Source organism: Macaca thibetana, chromosome X, assembly GCF_024542745.1.
Source record: "Macaca thibetana thibetana isolate TM-01 chromosome X, ASM2454274v1, whole genome shotgun sequence".
Classification (NCBI taxonomy): Eukaryota; Metazoa; Chordata; class Mammalia; order Primates; family Cercopithecidae; genus Macaca; species Macaca thibetana.
Window position 1 is genome coordinate 99,240,622 of NC_065598.1, and position 19,453 is coordinate 99,260,074.

The 19,453-nt window shown below is 39.6% G+C and overlaps 1 protein-coding gene across 6 annotated transcripts in view; it reads right to left on the minus strand.

Annotated features, from left to right (window-relative positions):
* RAB9B (RAB9B, member RAS oncogene family) overlaps positions 1–19,453 on the minus strand; it is a 132,708-nt gene that overhangs the window by 31,986 nt on the left and 81,269 nt on the right. For 4 of the 6 annotated variants that reach the window (XM_050776021.1, XM_050776022.1, XM_050776023.1 and 1 more), the window contains one exon: positions 15,263–18,788. The exons of the other annotated variants lie outside the window; for them this stretch is intronic. In XM_050776021.1, coding sequence (XP_050631978.1) covers positions 18,141–18,746 — 606 coding nt within the window. In that variant the 5' untranslated portion in view covers positions 18,747–18,788 and the 3' untranslated portion in view covers positions 15,263–18,140. Of the gene's footprint in view, positions 1–15,262; positions 18,789–19,453 lie in introns of those variants that run through there. 6 annotated transcript variants of the gene reach the window in all.

Here is a 19,453-nt window from a genome sequence, read left to right on the forward strand (position 1 = left end):
GCATTATGTATTTTGGGGCTCTATTGTTAGGTGCATATATGGGATAGATTTTTGAAGGTTGTTCAACCTGTTTATCCAAAGTGATAAAAGAATGCACTCAGACCTTAGGAAGAAATTTAACCAGATCTCTTCATGTTGGTCTCAAGGCTAAGATGGAAAAACATTGACTGTTTGGTAATATAGTTATGTGGGCCTTAGCAAATAAGTTCCTGAGGAAGGAAAAGTTAAAACATGGGGCAGACAGGGGGCGGTCCTCGTGGCCCAAAGTCTGCCCTATCTTCTACATGCCAGGACATAGGCTGTCACTAGATTCCATGCTGGTGGGAAAAGCAGCTCATGGTTGCATTTTACTGTTTCATGTTCCAAACACTCCCAAAATGACATATTTTAAGAGAGAAATGAAAAATTAGAGTTTGCTCAGAAGTGCTCAGAAACCAAAGAATCATTCTAGACTCTTCCTTCATGACACATACCTAGTTCTGTCATTCCTACCTTTTTCCTCTTATTATAACTGAAACCTGAATGATTGAAACAGCCCAATCTCTGCTCCTCGTGCCCCCTTCTAGCCCCAAGGCTGATCTGTCTCCTCACTGCAGTCACAGTACTCTTTAAAAAGGCAATTCTGATCTCCAATCACTTTTCTGTTTAAAACTTTTTACTGAAAGCAAGCATGGTCAATGATTCCTGTGGGACTTTCCTCCTCTTCACCTCTCTCTACTGCTGTCACCCCAGCCCCCACTGCTCCCATAAGAAGAAGCAGACCTTCCCTGCCTCTCCCACTGTCAAGGGACTCTTCTCTGAAAGAATAACATTCCCTGGGCTTCTTCACTGAATTATTCATCTTTGTTGCCTTGGTATGGCAAAACTTTTCATTAAAAACCCTGGTTGGGAGTGACCTACTCAGTCCAGCCCTCACAACTAGACAGAGAGAAGCCAAGGGGAGGAAGAGATGCAATGGCAGGGGTGGGAGGCTCCCCCAAAGGGGTTGTGACAGGGCATCCCCAAAACCCAGGGACTTGGGAAGCTGAACGGCACCTCTAGAGACTCATGGCCATGGGGTGACCATGGTGCTCATCTGGGCTGTCATCTTTCTCCACAGTTGTGGTCAAACCCAGAGACCTATTTCCACCATTGATTCTCAGTCCTAGAATCTTCTGAGTACTGAGCAGTCATAGAAAATCCAGTCATGGGATGGAGGAGACCTCAGCTTTCTGTCTAGGTCACTGGGACTCTAGTGGCTGGGTGAAATGGGATGAGTTATCCCTATTGTACCTTGAGTGACTGAGGTCATGTCAGGAGGAGAGCCAGAGTTGGGGAGAGAAGACCGCATTTCTAGTTCTAGCTCTGGTATTAACTGGCTATGTGACCCCAGGGATATTGCTTGCCTTCTCTTTCAGTCTTTATTTGCTAGTACACAGAAGGTAACACACATGCTGCTGCCATAAAGATCATGGGCTCTGTTGCCAGGCTGCTGGCCTCTGCTTCTTTCAAGATATGTAACTCCGAAAAACCATTTAGCTTGACAAAGCCTTAGTCTCCTCATCTGTAAAATGGGGACAACAACAGTACCTACCTCAAACGATTGTTGAAAATGCATGTAAAACACTCAGCACATGGCCTTAATAAACACCCAATAAATGTCAGCTATTGGTCTCTCATCAGAGAGCCTCGTTCTCCAGAACTTGGTTTGTTGAGCTGTAAACTGTCAGGTCTGTCTTTCTGGAAGGAACGTGACATTCTGGCCATATCGTCTCCCAGAAGAGGCTGTTTGCAGGTAACCTGAGCCATCCCTTCAGAATATGTTTAGATCGATACACATCTCACGTGATGCCATGCAAAGGTACATGGCCCACCCCTCGTTTTCTCTGCACCCTTGAAAACACTGCCTTGGAGCCCAATGCTCCTGAGCTTCAGAAGCCACCTTCTCATGATTCTGTACACAACAGCTGTAAGAGAAACTCTGAGGGCCCACTCTCAGGAAGGCAGGAAGGCTGGGGAGCCAGAGGCCAGATGAACTGGGGCCAGGGCAAGAGGGTCAGTAAGAAACAGGGCCTCCTTCCCCCTGGGCTTTGGGGATCCAGCTAACTGGCTGGAAATGCACCTTTGCCTGCGGCTTCTTTCCCAAGACCTGGCTAGCTTGGCTTTCCTGTTTGCTGTACATGTTGGGATTGACTTCATATTCTGCCTAGAGACTAGGACCCATGAAGAAGGGGCCCAGGCTCTTTCTTTTTACCTTTTAAGCCTATTAATGGTTGTTATGGAATGAATGCTAGTGAAATTCATATGTTGAAGCTCTAACCCCTAATAGGATGGTATTTGGAGAAGGAGCCTTTTTTGAGGTAATTAGGTTTAGATGAGGTCATGAGGGTGGTGTCCTCACGATGACATTGGTGTCCTTATAAGAAAAGTGAGAGACCAGAGCGTGATTTCTCTCTCTCTGTCTCTCTCTCTCTCTGTTATGTGAGGAAACAATAAGATGGCGGCCATCTGCAAGCTAGTAAGAGGGCCCTCTAGAGAGCCTGACCACCCTAGTCTGGGATTTCCAGCCTCCAGAACTGTAAGAGATAAATTTCTGGTTTTTTTTTTTTGTTGTTGTTGTTGTTTATGGAGTTTTGCTCTTGTTGCCCAGGTTGGAGTGCAATGGCTCAATCTCAGCTCACCGCAACCTCCGCCTCCTGGGTTCAAACAATTCTCCTGTGTCAGCCTCCCAAGTAGCTGGGATTACAGGCATGCGCCACCACACCTGGCTAATTTTGTATTTTTAGTAGAGACGGGGTTTCTCCATGTTGGTCAGGCTGGTCTTGAACTTCTGACCTCAGGTGATCTGCCCACCATGGCCTCCCAAAGTGCTGGGATTACAGGCGTGACCCACCATGCTTGGCTTAATTTCTGTTGTTTTTAACCACCTAGGCTGTGATATTTTTTATTGCTACCTGAGCTGACTAAGACAGTGATGCTGCAAGAAACCTTACCACCAGAGCAGCTAAGATGAGCCCCCATGGAGCCACTGCCACGCAGCATGGTGGTTCAAGCTGAGGCAGGCACCAGTGCCTCCCATGCATTCTTTCATGCATTCATTCTATTTTTTTTTTTTCTTTCCTCAGAGGCAGGGTCTCTCTTTGTTGCCCAGGCAGGTGTCATACTCCTGGGATCAAATGATCCTCCCACCTCGACCTCCCAAGTAGCTGGGACTGCAAGTATGTGCCACTGTACCTGGCTTAATTAAAAAATCTTTAGCTGGCATCTACCCTACGCCTGGCACTGTAGTAGGTGCTGTAGGGTGCACAGCAGGCCCAGGCCTCAACTTCGTGGCGCTTAGTGGCTAATAAGAAGGAGTATTGCTGAAGAATCACACACATGGAAAGTGAGACACAATAGAATTTTTTAAACCCCAGGATGTTGTGAACACCTGTAAGACTGGATAAGGGGCCAGGAAAGAACTCCAAGGGGGTGATGTTTAAGTCTGAACACCAAGAAAAAGAAGGCACCAGCTAGGCAAATAGTGAAGGGGAAATTGGTGCAGGTGGAGGGATGAAGTGAGTTCCTGCTTCCCAGCCAGGGCATTTCCAAACTCTTTTGTCTTAGCAGAGTGTGGCTCTCTGAGGTCTGGATGCCTGTTGGCTTCTATTGCCTTAACAAATTCTCTGACTACTGCCATCTGGGCTTTACATCAGAGTCACCAGAAAAACTTGATAAGATGCAGATGCCTGGGCTGCGCTACCCTTAGAGACTTTAAGCAGGTCATGGTGGGGTCCAGGAATCTGCATTTTAACAAAGCCCCCAGGTGGATCTGCTACAAGTGGTCTGCTGTTCTGTGAATGCTTCTTTGAAGGTATTGGCAGGATAAAGTCTAAATGCCATGGCATAACCTGCATGGCTCTTCAGCTTTTCCTGTCTATTGTTCTGGCCGTCTCGCTAGTCACCTTCCTCTAGGCTTCTCATACCCAGTCCCACCACCCCTATCCTCCACAACATTAGAGTAATCATTCTCTAACCCAAACCTAAGCTTCCTACCCCTTTGCTTAGAACACCTTCTTTTATTCCTTGTTCCTTTCACAATAGATCCCCATTTCTTAACATCGTATCAATCATGCTTCTGCCACTTCCCATTTACTCTCTTCACCTTCATACCTCAAACAGTACCTGATGCTGGAAAGACACTGAACAGATATTTATTTAATTGCTGCAATAATGAGGGACTTAAATATGTCATATTTCACTGAAGAACCTGGGGATATTTCAAGTCATAAAAATCATGTCCAGAAGGGAAAGAGCTGTCTTCAGTTATTGGAAGTCCTGTGTCATGTGGAATCCTTGTTTTGAGTGGCTCTAGGACCAAGCAGTAGAAGTCATAAGAAGTCAGAATTTACTCAGTATAAGGGATCATGTGCCATTTTTGCAAGATATAATGATCTGCTTCAAAAAATGGTAACTTTTCTGTCACTTGCCCTCTGTGGCAGGCATTTGATGAAAATACTCAAGCATTGGGTGAAAATACTCAAGCATTGGGTGGAATTTGGACAAAACAACCTACTAGTGAAATCATAGGAGTCTATGAGGAAGTAAAAGTGAAGAGGGGAAGAAAACAATCTCTCCATTCCAAGGAAATAGAATGTTGTGGTTAATTATCATGTCACTACGTGACATGCATTAAATGCTTCTTCTCCATACCATAAAATAGAATAATAATAACCCTTATTTTTTCTTTGAGGATCCAGAAATTAATTTGGGCTCTTGCAATGTCTAGGGGTCCCCGTTATAAACATTAATTTTTATTATAATAGTGACTTGTGGAAATGCCAGTTAAAATCTCCACCAGAATGTCAAATAAACATGCATTTATTACTGTAACTAAAGAAATATTCTAGAAAAAAAATTAAAAAATGTATCATGCAGAGACACAATAGCTCTCCAACTCAATTTAGTATATACGAAAAAATTCCCTTAGGACAAAGAACTATGCCATCACAATCTAAAGAATAACACTACAGATTGGAAGACTCATTTGGCTGAAATACAGCTAATAACAAAAGCTAATGACTTAGTCTTCTTAGGTTGCTATAAAAATACCATAGACTGGATGGCTTAACAAGGGAAATTTATTTCTCATAGTTCTGAAGACTGGGAAAGAACCTTCAAGATCAAGGTCCTGGCAGATTCAGTGTCTGGTGGGGCCCCCTTCCTGATTTGCAGACAGCTACCTTTTTCTTGTATCTTCAAAGCAGAAGGAGAGAGAAAGAGAGGTCTCCTATCTCTCTCTCTCTCTCTCTCTCTCTGTTTTATGGAAAGTGGGGGCAAGGAGTTTCTCTCTGTCACCCAGGCTGGAGTGCATTGTCATGAACATGACTCATTGCAACCTGGACCTCCTAGGCTCAAACAATCCTCTTGCTTCAGCCTTTGAAGTAGCTGGGACCACAGGTATGTGCCACCATACCCTCTTTCTCTTCTTATAAGGGCACTAATCCCATTATGAAGTCTCCACTATCATGAACTAATAGCTAACTCTAATAACCTCCTAAAGACTCCACCACCAAATACCATCACATGGGAGATTAAGGCTTTAACATATTAATTTGGGAGATACATTCAGTCAGTGGCAACCAAAAACTGCTGCATAGTTGTCAATTAAACAGCAATTTCCACAGTTGATTGCCGATAGCTATTTTTCTTATTTTATCTCTACATGAAAGAAACAAGAAGAGTGTGGGACTGAGTAGTAGGATCCTGGTGATCCTCCCTGTCAAGTATCTCTTTCTTTGTTCTATTTAGTAGGGACACTTAGATTATATCATTTAGGTAATTTTTAATCAGACTCTTAAAGACTTGGGTCACTAACAAAAACCAACAACTTTGATTTTAACAACAATTTTCTGTAGCTTTTGTTTATTCAGTAAGTCAGAGACTATTGCGGAGGCATAACTTCTCAGTAGTTCCTAAGGTTACTTCCTGTTGGGAGGAACAATAAGGATACGACAGACTCTAGGAAAATTTCTTTCAGGCCAAAGCTGCTTGCTACTGTTTGCTTCTGCTCCCTCCACTGTCTGATGCCTAAACCCTGCTTTGCTTTAAACCAAACCTTTCCTTTTTTTGCATCTCAGGTTTCATTACTTCCCCATCCTTATCTCTCTGTGTCCTTCAAACTACAATGTTAAAACCATAGCCCCAGATTGCCTGTAGCAATTTGCTCAGCTTCTCGGTTCCTTAGGTTTTTTTTTTTGAGACAGAGTATCGCTCTGTTACCCAGGCTGAAGTGCAGTGGTGTGATACACCTCCTGTGTTCAAGTGTTTCTCGTGCTTTCAGCCTCCTAAGTAGCTGGGATTACAGGCACATGCCACCACCTCTGGCTAATTTTTGTATTTTTAGTAGAGACGGGGTTTCACCATGATGGCCAGGATGGTCTCGATCTCCTCATCTCGTGATCCGCCTGCCTTGGCCTCCCAAAGTGCTGGGATTACAGGCTTGAGCCAGCAAGTCCAGTGTCAGTTTTATTATCTATAAAAAGATGCGATTGGATCAAAGCACCTTAGAGTCTGTTCCAACATTTGACCTAAAATGGCACACATCTCACCGTATTTTCTGCACCTCACCCCTAAACTGGACTCAACCTTCCTTTTCTAGAATTCTTCTAAAAAAACTGTTTTGTTTTGTTTTTATTTTCTAATTCTAAGTGTTCTTTTATTCCAGATCATATAGAGCAGTTAAGGCAACTGTAACAGCATTTTTTGAAATACATTGTAAAATAATAAAAGGTAACATAATTAAAATTGAGTGGATATTAAAAAGAAGAAAACAAGCATCAGTATATGCGAGACACTAAATACACTAGAAGAACTAGTATCTAAGAAAAAGAGTTAATATAGCATCTATTAAATACTGCAATCTGTCACCAATGATATCACAATAACTGCTTTTTGTTTTTGTTTTTGTTTGTTTGTTTGTTTTTGAGATGGACTCTTGCTCTGTTGCCAGGCTGGAGCAGAGTGGCGTGATCTTGGCTCACTGCAACCTCTGCTTTATTCACACATAACAATATTAACCTTAAATGTAAATGGGCAAAATGCCCCAATTAAAAGACAAAGACTGGAAAATTGGATAAAGAGTCAAGACCCATTAGTGTGCTGTATTCAGGAGACCCATCTCATGTGCAAAGGCACACATAGGCTCAAAATAAAGGGATGGAGGAAGATCTACCATACAAATAGAAAGTAAGAAAAAAGCAGGGGTTACAATCCTGGTCTCTGATAAAACAGACTTTTAAACTAACAAAAATCAAAAGAGACAAAGAAGGCCATTACATAATGGTAAAGGGATCAATGCAACAAGAAGAGCTAACTATCCTAAATATATATGCACCCAATACAGGAGCACCCAGATTCATAAAGCAAGTTCTAAGAGACCTACAAAGAGACTTAGACTCCCACACAATAATAATGAGAGACTTTAACACCCTACTGTCAATATTAGACAGATCAATGAGACAGAAAATTAACAAGGATATTCAGGACTCGAACTCAGCTCTGGACCAAGTGAACCTGATAGACATCTACAGAACTCTCCACCCCAAATCAACAGAATATACATTCTTCTCAGCACCACATCACACTTATTCTAAAATTGACCACATAATTGGAAGTAAAAGACTCCTCAGCAAATGTAAAAGAACAGAAATCACAACAAACTGTCTCTCAGACCACAGTGCAATCAAATTAGAACTCAGGATTAAGAATCTCACTCAAAACCGCACAACTACATGTAAACTGAAAAACCTGCTCCTGAATGACTATTGGGTAAATAACAAAATGAAGGCAGAGATAAAGATGTTCTTTGAAACCAATGAGAACAAAGACACAACATACCAGAATCTCTGGGACACATTTAAGCAGTGTGTAGAGGGAAATTTATAGCACTAAATGCCCACAAGAGAAAGCAGGAGAGATATAAAATCAACACCCTAACATCACAATTAAAAGAACTAGAAAAGCAAGAGCAAACAAATTCAAAAGCTAAAAGAAGACAAGAAATAACTAAGATCAGATCAGAACTGAAGGAGATAGAGACACAAAAAACCCTTCAAAAAATCAGTGAATCCAGGAGCTGTTTTTTTTTGAAAAGATCAACAAAATAGATAGAATGCTAGCAAGACGAATAAAGAAGAAAAGAGAGAAGAATCAAACAGACGCAATAAAAAATGATAAAGGGATATCACAACCGACCCCACAGAAATACGAACTACCAACAGAGAATACTACAAACACCTCTACCCAAATTAACCAGAAAAATCTAGAAGAAATGGATAAATTCCTGGACACATACACCCTCCCAAGACTAAACCAGGAAGAAGTTGAATCCCTGAATAGACCAACAACAGGTTCTGAAATTGAGACAATAATTAATAGCCTACCAACCAAAAAAAAAAAAAAAAAAAAAAAAAGTCCAGGACCAGATGGATTCACAGCCAAATTCTACCAGAGGTACAAAGGGGAGCTGGCACTATTCCTTTTGAAACTATTCCAAACAATAGAAAAAGAGGGGATCCTCCCTAAGATCCTCCCTAACTCACTTTATGAGGCCAGCATCATCCTGATACCAAATCCTGGCAGAGATACAACAAAAAAAGAGAATTTTAGGCCAATATCCCTGATGAACATCGATGCAAAAATCCTCAATAAAATACTCGGAAACCGAATCCAGCAGCACATCAAAAAGTTTATCCTCAGCAATCAGGTCAGCTTCTTCCCTGGGATGCAAGGCTGGTTTAACATATACAAATCAATAAATGTAATCTATCACATAAAGAGAACCAATGACAAAAACCACATGATTATCTCAATAGATGCTGAAAAGGCCTTTGACAAAATTCAACAGTCTTTCACGCTAAAAACTCTCAATATCAATGGAAGGTATCTCAAAATAATAAGAGCTATTTATGACAAACCCACAGCCAATATCATACTGAATGGGCAAAAACTGGAAGCATTCCCTTGGAGAACCGGCACAAGACAAGGATGCCCTCTCTCAACACTCCTATTCAACATAGTATTGGAAGTTCTGGCCAGGGCAATCAGGCAAGAGAAAGCAATATAGCATATTCAAATAGGAAGAGAGGAAGTCAAATTGTCTCTGTTTGCAGATGACATGATTGTATATTTAGAAAACCCCATTGTCTCAACCCAAAATCTCCTTAAGCTGATAAGCAACTTCAGCAAAGTCTAAGGATACAAAATCAATGTGCAAAAATCACAAGCATTCCTACACACCAGTAACAGACAGAGAGCCAAATCATGAGTGAACTCCCATTCACCATTGCTACAAAGAGAATAAAATACCTAGGAATACAATTTACACAGGATGTGAAGGACCTCTTCAAGGAGAACTACAAACCACTGCTCAAGGAAATAAGACAGGACACAAACAAATGGAAAAACATTCCATGCACATGGATAGGAAGAATTGATATCGTGAAAATGGCCTTACCACCCAAAGTAATTTATAGATTCGATGCTATCCCCATCAAGCTATCAGTGACTTTCTTCAGAGTTGGAAAAAATTATATTTCATATGGAACCAAAAAAGAGCTCGCATAGCCAAGACAATCCTGGGCAAGAAGAACAAAGCTGGAGGCATCACGCTACCTGACTTCAAACTTTACTACAAGCCTACAATAACCAAAACAGCATGGTAGCGGTACCAAAATGGATATAGAGACCAATGGAACAGAACAGAGGCCTCAGAAATAACACCACACATCTATAACCATCTGATCTTTGACAAACTTGACAAAAACAAGAAATGGGGGAAGGATTCCGTATTTAATAAATGGTGCTGGGAAAACTGGCTAGCCATAAGTAGAAAGCTGAAACTGTACCCCTTTCTTACACCTTATACAAAAATTAATTCAAGATGGATTAAAGACTTAAACATAAGACCTAGGGCCATAAACATCCCAGAAGAATACCTGAGCAATACCATTGAGGACATAGGCATGGGCAAAGACTTCAAGTCTAAAACACCAAAAGCAATGACAACAAAACCCAAAACTGACAAATGGGATCTAATTAAACTAAAGAGCTTCTGCACAGCAAAAGAAACTATCATCAGAGTGAACAGGCAACTTACAGAATGGGAGAAAATTTTTGCAATCTATCCATCTGACAAAGGGCTAATACCCAGAATCTACAGAGAACTTAAGCAAATTTACAAGAAAAAAGCCAACAACCCCATCAAAAAATGGGCAAAGGATATGAACAGACACTTCTCAAAAGAAGACATTTATTCAGCCAAAATATATATAAAAAATGCTCATCATCACTGGTCATTAGAGACATGCAAATCAAAACCACAATGAGATACCTTCTCAAGCCAGTTAGAATGGTGATCATTAAAAAGTTGGGAAACAACAGATGCTGGAAAGGTTGTAGAAAAATAGGAATGCTTTTACACTGTTGGTGGGAGTGTAAATTAGTTCAACCATTGTGGAAGACAGTGTGGCGATTCCTCAAGGATCTAGAACTAGAAATACCTTTTGACCCAGCAATTCTATTATTGGACATATACCCAAAGGATTATAAATCATTACACTATAAAGACACATGTACAAGTATGTTTATTGCGGCACTATTCACAATAGAAAAGACTTGGAACCAACCCAAATGTCCATCAATGATAGACTGGATTAAGAAGACATGGCACATATACACCACGGAATACTATGCAGCCATAAAAAGGGATGAGTTCGTGTCCTCTGTCAGGACATGAATGAAGCTGGAAACTATCATTCTCAGCAAACTATCATAAGATCAGAAAACCAAACTCTGCATGTTCTCACTCATAAGTGGGAGTTCAACCATAAGAACACATGGACACAGGGAGGGAAACATCACACACCGGGGCCTGTGGGGGGTGGGGGGCTAGGGGAGGGATAACATTAGGAGAAATACCTAATGTAGGTGATGGGATGATGGGTGCAGCAAATCACCGTGGCACGTGTATACCTATGTTACAAAACTGCATGTTCTGCACATGTAACCCAGAACTTAAAGTATATATAAAAATATATAATACATATATACTACATATATAAATATATAATATGTACTATAGATATATAAATATGTTCTATAAATAAATACATACATAAATAAAGTTTATATTTATAAAGTATATATATAAAGTTTTATATATAGAGAGTTTAGTCTACGGCAGAACACTAACCGGTCTTTATTGCCCCCTTGTGGTTGAAAGTGGAACTGTTTTTATCTCTGCATTTATATTTAACACAAGGCTTCAGAATAACCTGTTTATTACAGCAATAAACTCAATTCAAACCAGTCATTCGACATCATGCAATTAAAGCACCTGGATGAATGAATATTTTTTATTTTTTATTTTTAGCAATTCTTGTATCATGGCGACCGAAGCTTAGATTCATAACCTTTTTAAACAAAAGCAGTCTCAAGTATAATCAGAAACAAAGAACAAATCAAATAAGCACTTCTCTTTCACATAGTCTTCTAATTTATCAGAACATAACCTTTTCTATAATATGGCAGTATATTTTTAAAATACCATAAACAAAATTAAAAGGCAAGAGCTATGGGAGGGCATTGCAGAAAACCAACAATGTGGATAAGATCAAAGGTTAATACCCACAATATAAAAAAAGATTTCCTTGGAATCAATAAGAAACAAAAAAGAATGTTCCCCAACCCCCATAAGGTCCATTCACTCAAGGAAAAATAAAAATGGCCAATAAATATATGAACAATTACTCTCAAAGAATTAAATAAATGTAAATGACAACATGAGATCATGTTTTCACCCATTGGACTGCACATATGAAGTTAAAAAGGAAGATAATAGTCCATACGTTTGGGTGTTGGAAAGATAGTCCTCCTCTTATTCTACTGGTGTTGATGTCATTTGGGATAAGTTTCTAGAGGCCAATTTGCCAGTATACATTAAAATTAATAAAAAATTCATACTCTTTGACCTAGAAATTTTACTAGTAGGAAATAAACAGAGGTGAGAATTAAGATAGATATTAAGGAACTTCACTGCTGCTTTATTTTATGAAAAGAAGGCAGCTGTAAAACAACCTAAATGTCTAGCAATAAATGCTTTATTAAATGTTTAGCAATATGGGTAATTGTGGTAAACCCTTCAATACAATATTATGCAAACAGCAAATTACAGGACACACCCTTGGATATGTCGTTTCTAAGGCAGCCAGGAACAATGTAAGAGAAAAGAGATGATATGAGCCTGTTTCTTGCTTCCTCATGAATGCACCACAGGAAGGCATGATTTGTATTTTTACTCTAATCAATATAGCTAACGTTGAACTAAGAGCTATTTCTTTCATTAAGGCAGCATTTCCCAATTCTTTTTATCAATCAATTAACTAGAGGCGGCACAGCTTGGCAGGTCTGATTAAAATTCAGGAGCGCTATAGTGAGACCCATTACACATTTACCCATAGTTCATAGAGCACGAAAGGAACTGGCAGATTACTTAAAAATACACATGCTTGTACACACAAAACCCACCGTTTAAAAAGGCTCTTATATATAACTGAATCATCATTCTCTGTGTTTCCTTGGAGAAGGCAAAGAGATTTATGAAGACACAAAGATCACTGCAGCAGTTCCTATATGGCTACAGGTGACGACACCACATCTTGAGCTGTGAAGATGCTTGTTTTCACTGGGAAAATATTAAGTAACTTCTTGCCCCCTTAAAAAAAAACCCTTTCACACATTATTACCACTACTATCACTAGCAGAATAAGAGATCCTTGCTCACCAGTTTTTGCAAGCATATCAGTAAGAGGACATTTAATAATTTTTCTTTTATTTCGTAAACATGCGTAGCTTTTGTCATTATCCCTTCCTTCTCTTAAAGAGAAAGTAGTAAAGAATGAGAGTTCTTTTGGTGATGGAAACTTGAGGAAATTAAAGTGACCAGTTTGGAAAAATAAAACATTAGTGAATATCCCAAATCATGCACATTATAGTTTTATCAAAAGGTGTATGCTATGGTCTGAATGTTTGTGTCCCCCCCCAAAATTCATAGGTTGAAATCCTAACCCCCAATGTTATGGTATTATAAGGAGATGGGGCCTTTGGAAGGTGATTAGGTCACAAGGGTGAATCCCTCATGAATAGGATTAGTGTCTTTATAAAAGAGGCCCAAGAGAAACCCCTTCCCCCTTCCACACAGCTAGAAGGTGCCATCTGGGAACCAGAAATCAGGACCTCACCAGATTCTGAATCTGAGGATACCTTGATTTTGGACTTCCTAGCCTCCAGAGCTGAGAAATAAATTTCTGTAGTTTATTGCCTACCAAGCTTATGGTATTTTGTTAAGGCAGGCCAAATGGACTAAGACAGTATATTACAGTTTATCTGCCCTAAAATCAAGTGTAAGAAAAACACTGCACTGTAGTAAATTTTACATTTCTACAGCAAGGACAGAAAAAAAGTGAAATGATTATCTAGATCACTGAGGAAAAAAATTGCTGCAAGATCTACTTTGGGTAACTCAAATGAAAGCAGAGATGTCCATCCCACCTCCCAGCTTGAAATTACTCGAATCGATACCTCAATTTTCCAGTGTGTTTTAAAAATACAGTTACAAGATGGAAGACAAATAATGTATTCCACACCTTCCTCTTTCTGGAAGGACTATCGCCAAACCATTTCCAAAAAATGAGACCATACTGTTTCTTAAGACATTAAGAGGAGATTTCCCACTGGGTTATGAATCAGGCAGAAAAACAGCAAGGACAGGAAGTTAGTATTCTGTTTTTAAAACATCAGTTATTGGCCCCGGCGCATTGGCTCACACCTGTCATCCCAGCACTTTGGAGGGCCAGATGGGTGGATCACTTGAGGCCAGGAGTTTGAGACCAGCCTGGCCAACATGGTGAAACCCCGTCTCTACAACAAACACAAAAATTAGCCAGGTGTGGTGGTGGGCGCCTGTAATCCCAGCTATTAGGGAGACTGAAGCATGAGACTTGCTTGAGCCCGGGAGGCCGAGGTTGCAGTGAGCTGAGATCAGGCCACTGCACTCCAGCCTGGGTGACAGAGAGAGACCCCATCTCAAAAAAAAAAAAAAAAAAAAAAAAAAAAAGTCAGTTACGAATGAGCAAATCCTTATTAAGTGGCTTATAAATCTATGACTTTCTATATTCTAAAAGTTGCATCATTATAGACTAGTCAAAATGATTTGGGGTGCTGCATTTGAAGCATGGTCTGATAATGTGTTAAATTATAATCCTCAGAGATGGAAATGGTACATGTGGAAAAAAAAATCTGTTTTTCAACAAATTCCCCACCCCCAATTTCGACTGCCCAAAGTTGCAACAGGCAAAAGTAGACAGAGAAGAGAAGAGAGTGAAATCTGTGGCAGATGGAACCAATGTAATGAAACTATATACGCTGTGGAAAGACTTGTGTCCAATTTAAAAACTGCCATTATGTATATTCAAGTCATTGGGTGCTAATATATCTTTAAAATCCAATATGTGAGAGGCAAGAGAACAGAATATTTAACAAAATTATTCTTTGCTTTTCTTATTTGTTTCACCTATATTTTCATGTTTTCCTAAGGTCTGGACAATTTACCAGTCAGGAAAATAAAGGGAATATGTCTACTCTGTTTATATTTTGCGATGGTTTAACATTTATTTTTTTATGTAACATTGTTTATTATAATTTTTTTCCTTTTATTTGTATAAATTTAGGGGGCACAAGTGCAGTTTTGTTACACGGATATATTGCAGATTGAAATCTGGGCTTTTAGTGTACCCATCACCAGAATAGTGTACATTGTATCCATTAAGTAATGGTTTTAAATTATAATAAAGAAAAAAGTGGAAAGTTAAGATTCAATTTCCAGTCCCAATATATATCATGCATTAGAAAGTGGTTGAGCCCATGAGTTTGAGGATGCTATGAGCCATGATTGTGTCACTGCACTCCAGCCTGAGCAATGGAGAGACCCTGTCTCTAATAACTAAATAAATAGAAAGAAAGTGGTATAAAATAAAAAGGACCTCCCTGCCCCAATCTTTAGAGTTTGCTTCACAATCAGTATAGCAGTATCTGATCACTAGGTAGTGGCTGCTTGGAGTACCACATGAAACATGATCCAGAGGCCACATCCAGTGCAGCCTGAAAGAGTGACTTGATTAATAAGTACTGTCCACCACACCCACCCATTGCTCAAAAAGACAAAGGGAGGGAAGAAGCACAAACATTGTGTGTTGGTTATTCAAAATGCACTTTTTATTCACTTTAACACAGATGATTTTTTACAGTCGAAAGAAAATATTGGTACACAATTTTGAGATTCTTTTTTAGCAGCACCTGCAACAAGAGGATTGTGGAATACCTCAGAATAAAGTAGAGATGGCTGGGGCAGGCACAAATTAACCTGATATTCATCAATCCACTGAAGACACACGGAATCTGAGGCCCCTGAAAGTTAGCCAATACATGACAATAAACTAAATAAATATTCTGTATGATGTTTTAACAGACCATTGAAAAAAAGTATAGTCCTAATTAGAAATATATTATTCCAAAAATCTAGTGTTCTTAAAAAAACACCTATTGAAAATATTACACTGCACATTCTAGGGTACACAGTCAATTTCTAAACCTATATGCACAGTTCTTGGTACTCACAGATTTCAGCCTTTGGTGTTTTTTAATCTTACCCAAACTATATGTCAGCACCCCACTGAGTGTTGCTTACCCAAATGCCACTGTTTATGTCACTTAATGTTGAATGCTTTCATTAAGATATTGAGTGGTAATTTGGCAGAAAACAATGGTATGGCTAAGAGGAAAGGGGCTCCAGTTGATAGACCAATAAGATTAACACTTGTCTTAGATGGACAGGATGCCTATGAATCTGACACCCATGTAATTTTTTTTTTAAACTCAAATGACCACATGCCACTCTAACAGAGACAAGTACTTTTGTGAGTTGATGGAGGTCTTTATGATGAAGACCTGAGATCTACAAATAGAAACTAGTATAAGCAGAGTGCAAGTAGAAAGAGAAGGCCCCAGGTCTCATGCACTTGAAAATAATTAGCATTTAACAGTTCTGACGTACAGATTTTCACCCTAACATGATTGTAGCAAAATGATCATAGAACTTGGAAACCAGTGTGGCTGGCTATAGGCATAGGCAGGATAGGGACCAGTACTTAAGAGCTGTGGGGCCCCAGTTCTGGCTTTGACTTCTGGCATCAAAGTTAATTGAACAATGGGGTAAGGATTATATCTTAATTGGAAATATTGAGTATGACTGGGTTGAAATACTGTCCTCTTTTTTCTATTTTGCCAATATGTCCCAGAGCTCTTAAAGCACAAAGGTCCTACATGTAAGTAAGGCTGATTCCATATGTGGCTACAATGGAGAGTTCTAGGCTGTATTCCTATGAAAGCTCCCACCCCCTTCCTGGCCTAGGTCTCTTTTTGGGGTAATTTCTGTCTGTCACTATTTTTTATCATAGATGTTTTAAAGTACAGATTAAAATCTATGCAGGATAAACAGATCAACCAAGAAGAACCACACTGCATATTCATAATACAGTATATAACTGGCAGTCATGGTAATCAAAAATTGTCAAACCATTTTTATATTTAACATGGGAGCTTTAAGATGTTTTTTATCAGTGCACATAAAGATTACTCAGAGCTCAAGAATTTTTCCTGCCACAGTGCAAAAGCAAAAGGAAGAGCTATGTAGTTGCTGTTAAAGATTGATCACAGAATGGTTTGAGAATTTTAAAAGTCCCTCTCCATAGTCTTAGCTGTTATCATCAGATAAATCTAACCACAGCATGGCACTGATGTAATTTATAGATTCATAGAACTTAGAGCCAGAAAGGACTTTATATGGAACATGTAGCCAGTACAGAAAATCTTTTTATGGTATTCTAACAGATGGTCATCCAGTGAATATTTTCAGAGGCAGGGAGCTCATTATTAAGGCAGTCCATTCCACTGTTGGACAACTCTGATTATGGGAAATTCATTCTAACACTGGGTTAAAATCTGCTCTTCTGTCACTTTCAATGTCCTAATTAGGCTAGTTTAACATACAGTGCAACATATAAGAAACCAGTTCCTTCTTCTACAATAAATATTTGAGTTAAGGAGCCCTGTGAGAAAAGTTCATTATCCCCCAATCTTTTCTGAAGCCTTCTCCATGAGCCCAGCATGTTGGATCGAAGGACCATCTAAATTATGAGCAGAGAGCACTGCATCCAATTTCATATACTAAGCAGCATTGCTAAATTGGTAAGAGGTTGTCAGAGAAGCAACATCTCTATGCAGCAAAAGTAGACTTAGGAAGGAAAAGCAGACCAACCATTTATTTGCAAAGGTGGTTGGCATATTTAAGCATAATCCATTCACTAGTATCCTATGACTTCAAACACAAGAAGTATAATCAATTGCCAGGGTCATTAGAGTATCTCTTACTGAGATGGTATTTTTTGAAAAGCTCAGATGGAAGCAAACCATACATAAGGATTTAAACAAGTCAGTGTATATCATTATACTTTTGCACTCCTAATCATTACAACTTCTTTATAGTTCAAGCCTAGGAATCCTTATTTGCATTATTATTTTTATTGTAATACAGCTCAAAGTCTGATTTTTTCCCCTTTGGCAGAAATGTCAGAAACTGCTTGGCAAGAGTCTGATAGTGACATTTGTTAGTTGATTAATGGAACACTTTAAGAAATAGTTGTAGCTCTTTAACTCCTTCATGCAGCTGGGTTCTAGGTCTAAACTGTGATTTAAAAAATATTTAACTGTCTCAGGACTAAAAGTTTCTGATATGTCCTGAGACACACATGAAGGGGAAATAGCAGAAATTACACAAAATACACTTGGCTTGATAGAGCTTTTTTTTTCTTTCTTTTCTTTTTTTTTTTTTTTTTTTAATAGATCTACACTTCAATTTGAAAGGCTCTGTTTCACAATCAGAACCTTGTCTCTTACCCTCTTGTGTGTGTGTGTGTGTGTGTGTGTGTGCACTCTTAGAGGGGCACAGTTATTCTTACACTACTGACTGACCAATTTGGGGCACATTTTTAAAAGGCTCCCTATCTTTAACAGCACGAAGACCCTGCTTTGGAGCCACTGTTCAAGTCAATGGTGTGACCCAACATGCAATGCTCCAGCTGTTCCTCTACAGCCAACACCTGCCTGACAGCTTCTTCAAAGGCCACTGTCACATTAGTATCATCTTTGGCACTAGTTTCTAAATAAGGGTAATCCCCATTCTCCATGCACCAGGCTTGCGCCTCCTCAGTAGTCACTTGCCTATCCTCTTTGTCTACCTTGTTACCCAGAACTACAAAGGGGAAATGCTCAGGGTCCTTCACATCTGCATAGTAAATAAATTCTTTTTGCCAGTTACCAAGATTCTCGAAGCTCTGCCGATCATCCACGCTGAAGGTCAAGAGGCAGCAGTCTGCTCCCCTGTAGAAGGGTGTCCTAAGGCTCTTGAAACGTTCCTGCCCTGCAGTGTCCCAGATCTGGAGGGTTACAAAGCGTCCATCTACCTCCAGATCTCGATTTAAGAACTCTACCCCTATGGTGTGAAAAGCCTGGGAGTCAAATTTGTTGGTTACATAACGGTTCATAAGCGAACTTTTCCCAACTCCACCATCACCCAAGAGAATGACCTTTAAGAGCAGGGATTTCCCACTCATTTTTGCAGCACCAGAAGGGAAGGAGTTTGTAACCAAGAGAACCTGAAAATAAAAGGAAAAGTAGGAGGGAAACAGTTAAACCTGAAACTGAAATCAACTTCATAGCAAATTTCTCTGAATTATGAGGCCTTCTCATTCAACTTCTCTTGATTTATGCTCATTAATTGATGTAGTACAGCAGAAGAAATAAAACTAATTTTGCATAAGGGGAAAAATAGGTCTTGTTTTTCTGAGGTCTTTTGTCGTGCCAGGAAAATGGCTGAGTGCCATGGGTAAATGGACTAGCAGATGGTCCTGTAATTTGGTTCAGTTCTGACCCTATTCTAGGAGAGGAAGCCTAGAACAGGAATGCCACTCAAATGTGTGACAACTTTAGCTTCTGGTTTGGACAGTTCCAAACAATAGGCAAATAGGATGAAATTGACTTGGGGTTTGAAGTCTGCTCCTGATGGATACAAGAATTACTGAGAAGAGAAAGCTACATAAACTGGATTCTTGATTCTGTTGGTAGAGGTCTGGGCCAGAATTAGACTGGACCCCAGAATTTGAAAGAGAGAACAAGGTTTCATTTCTTCAGGCATTTACCCCATTATACTTGCATTGATAGGAACACCCTCTCAAGTAATTTTTTTCTTCATGGAACAATGGCATTTAAGTTGATGATAATTGACTGATATCAATATAACAGCTGTCATGAAGGAAGGAAA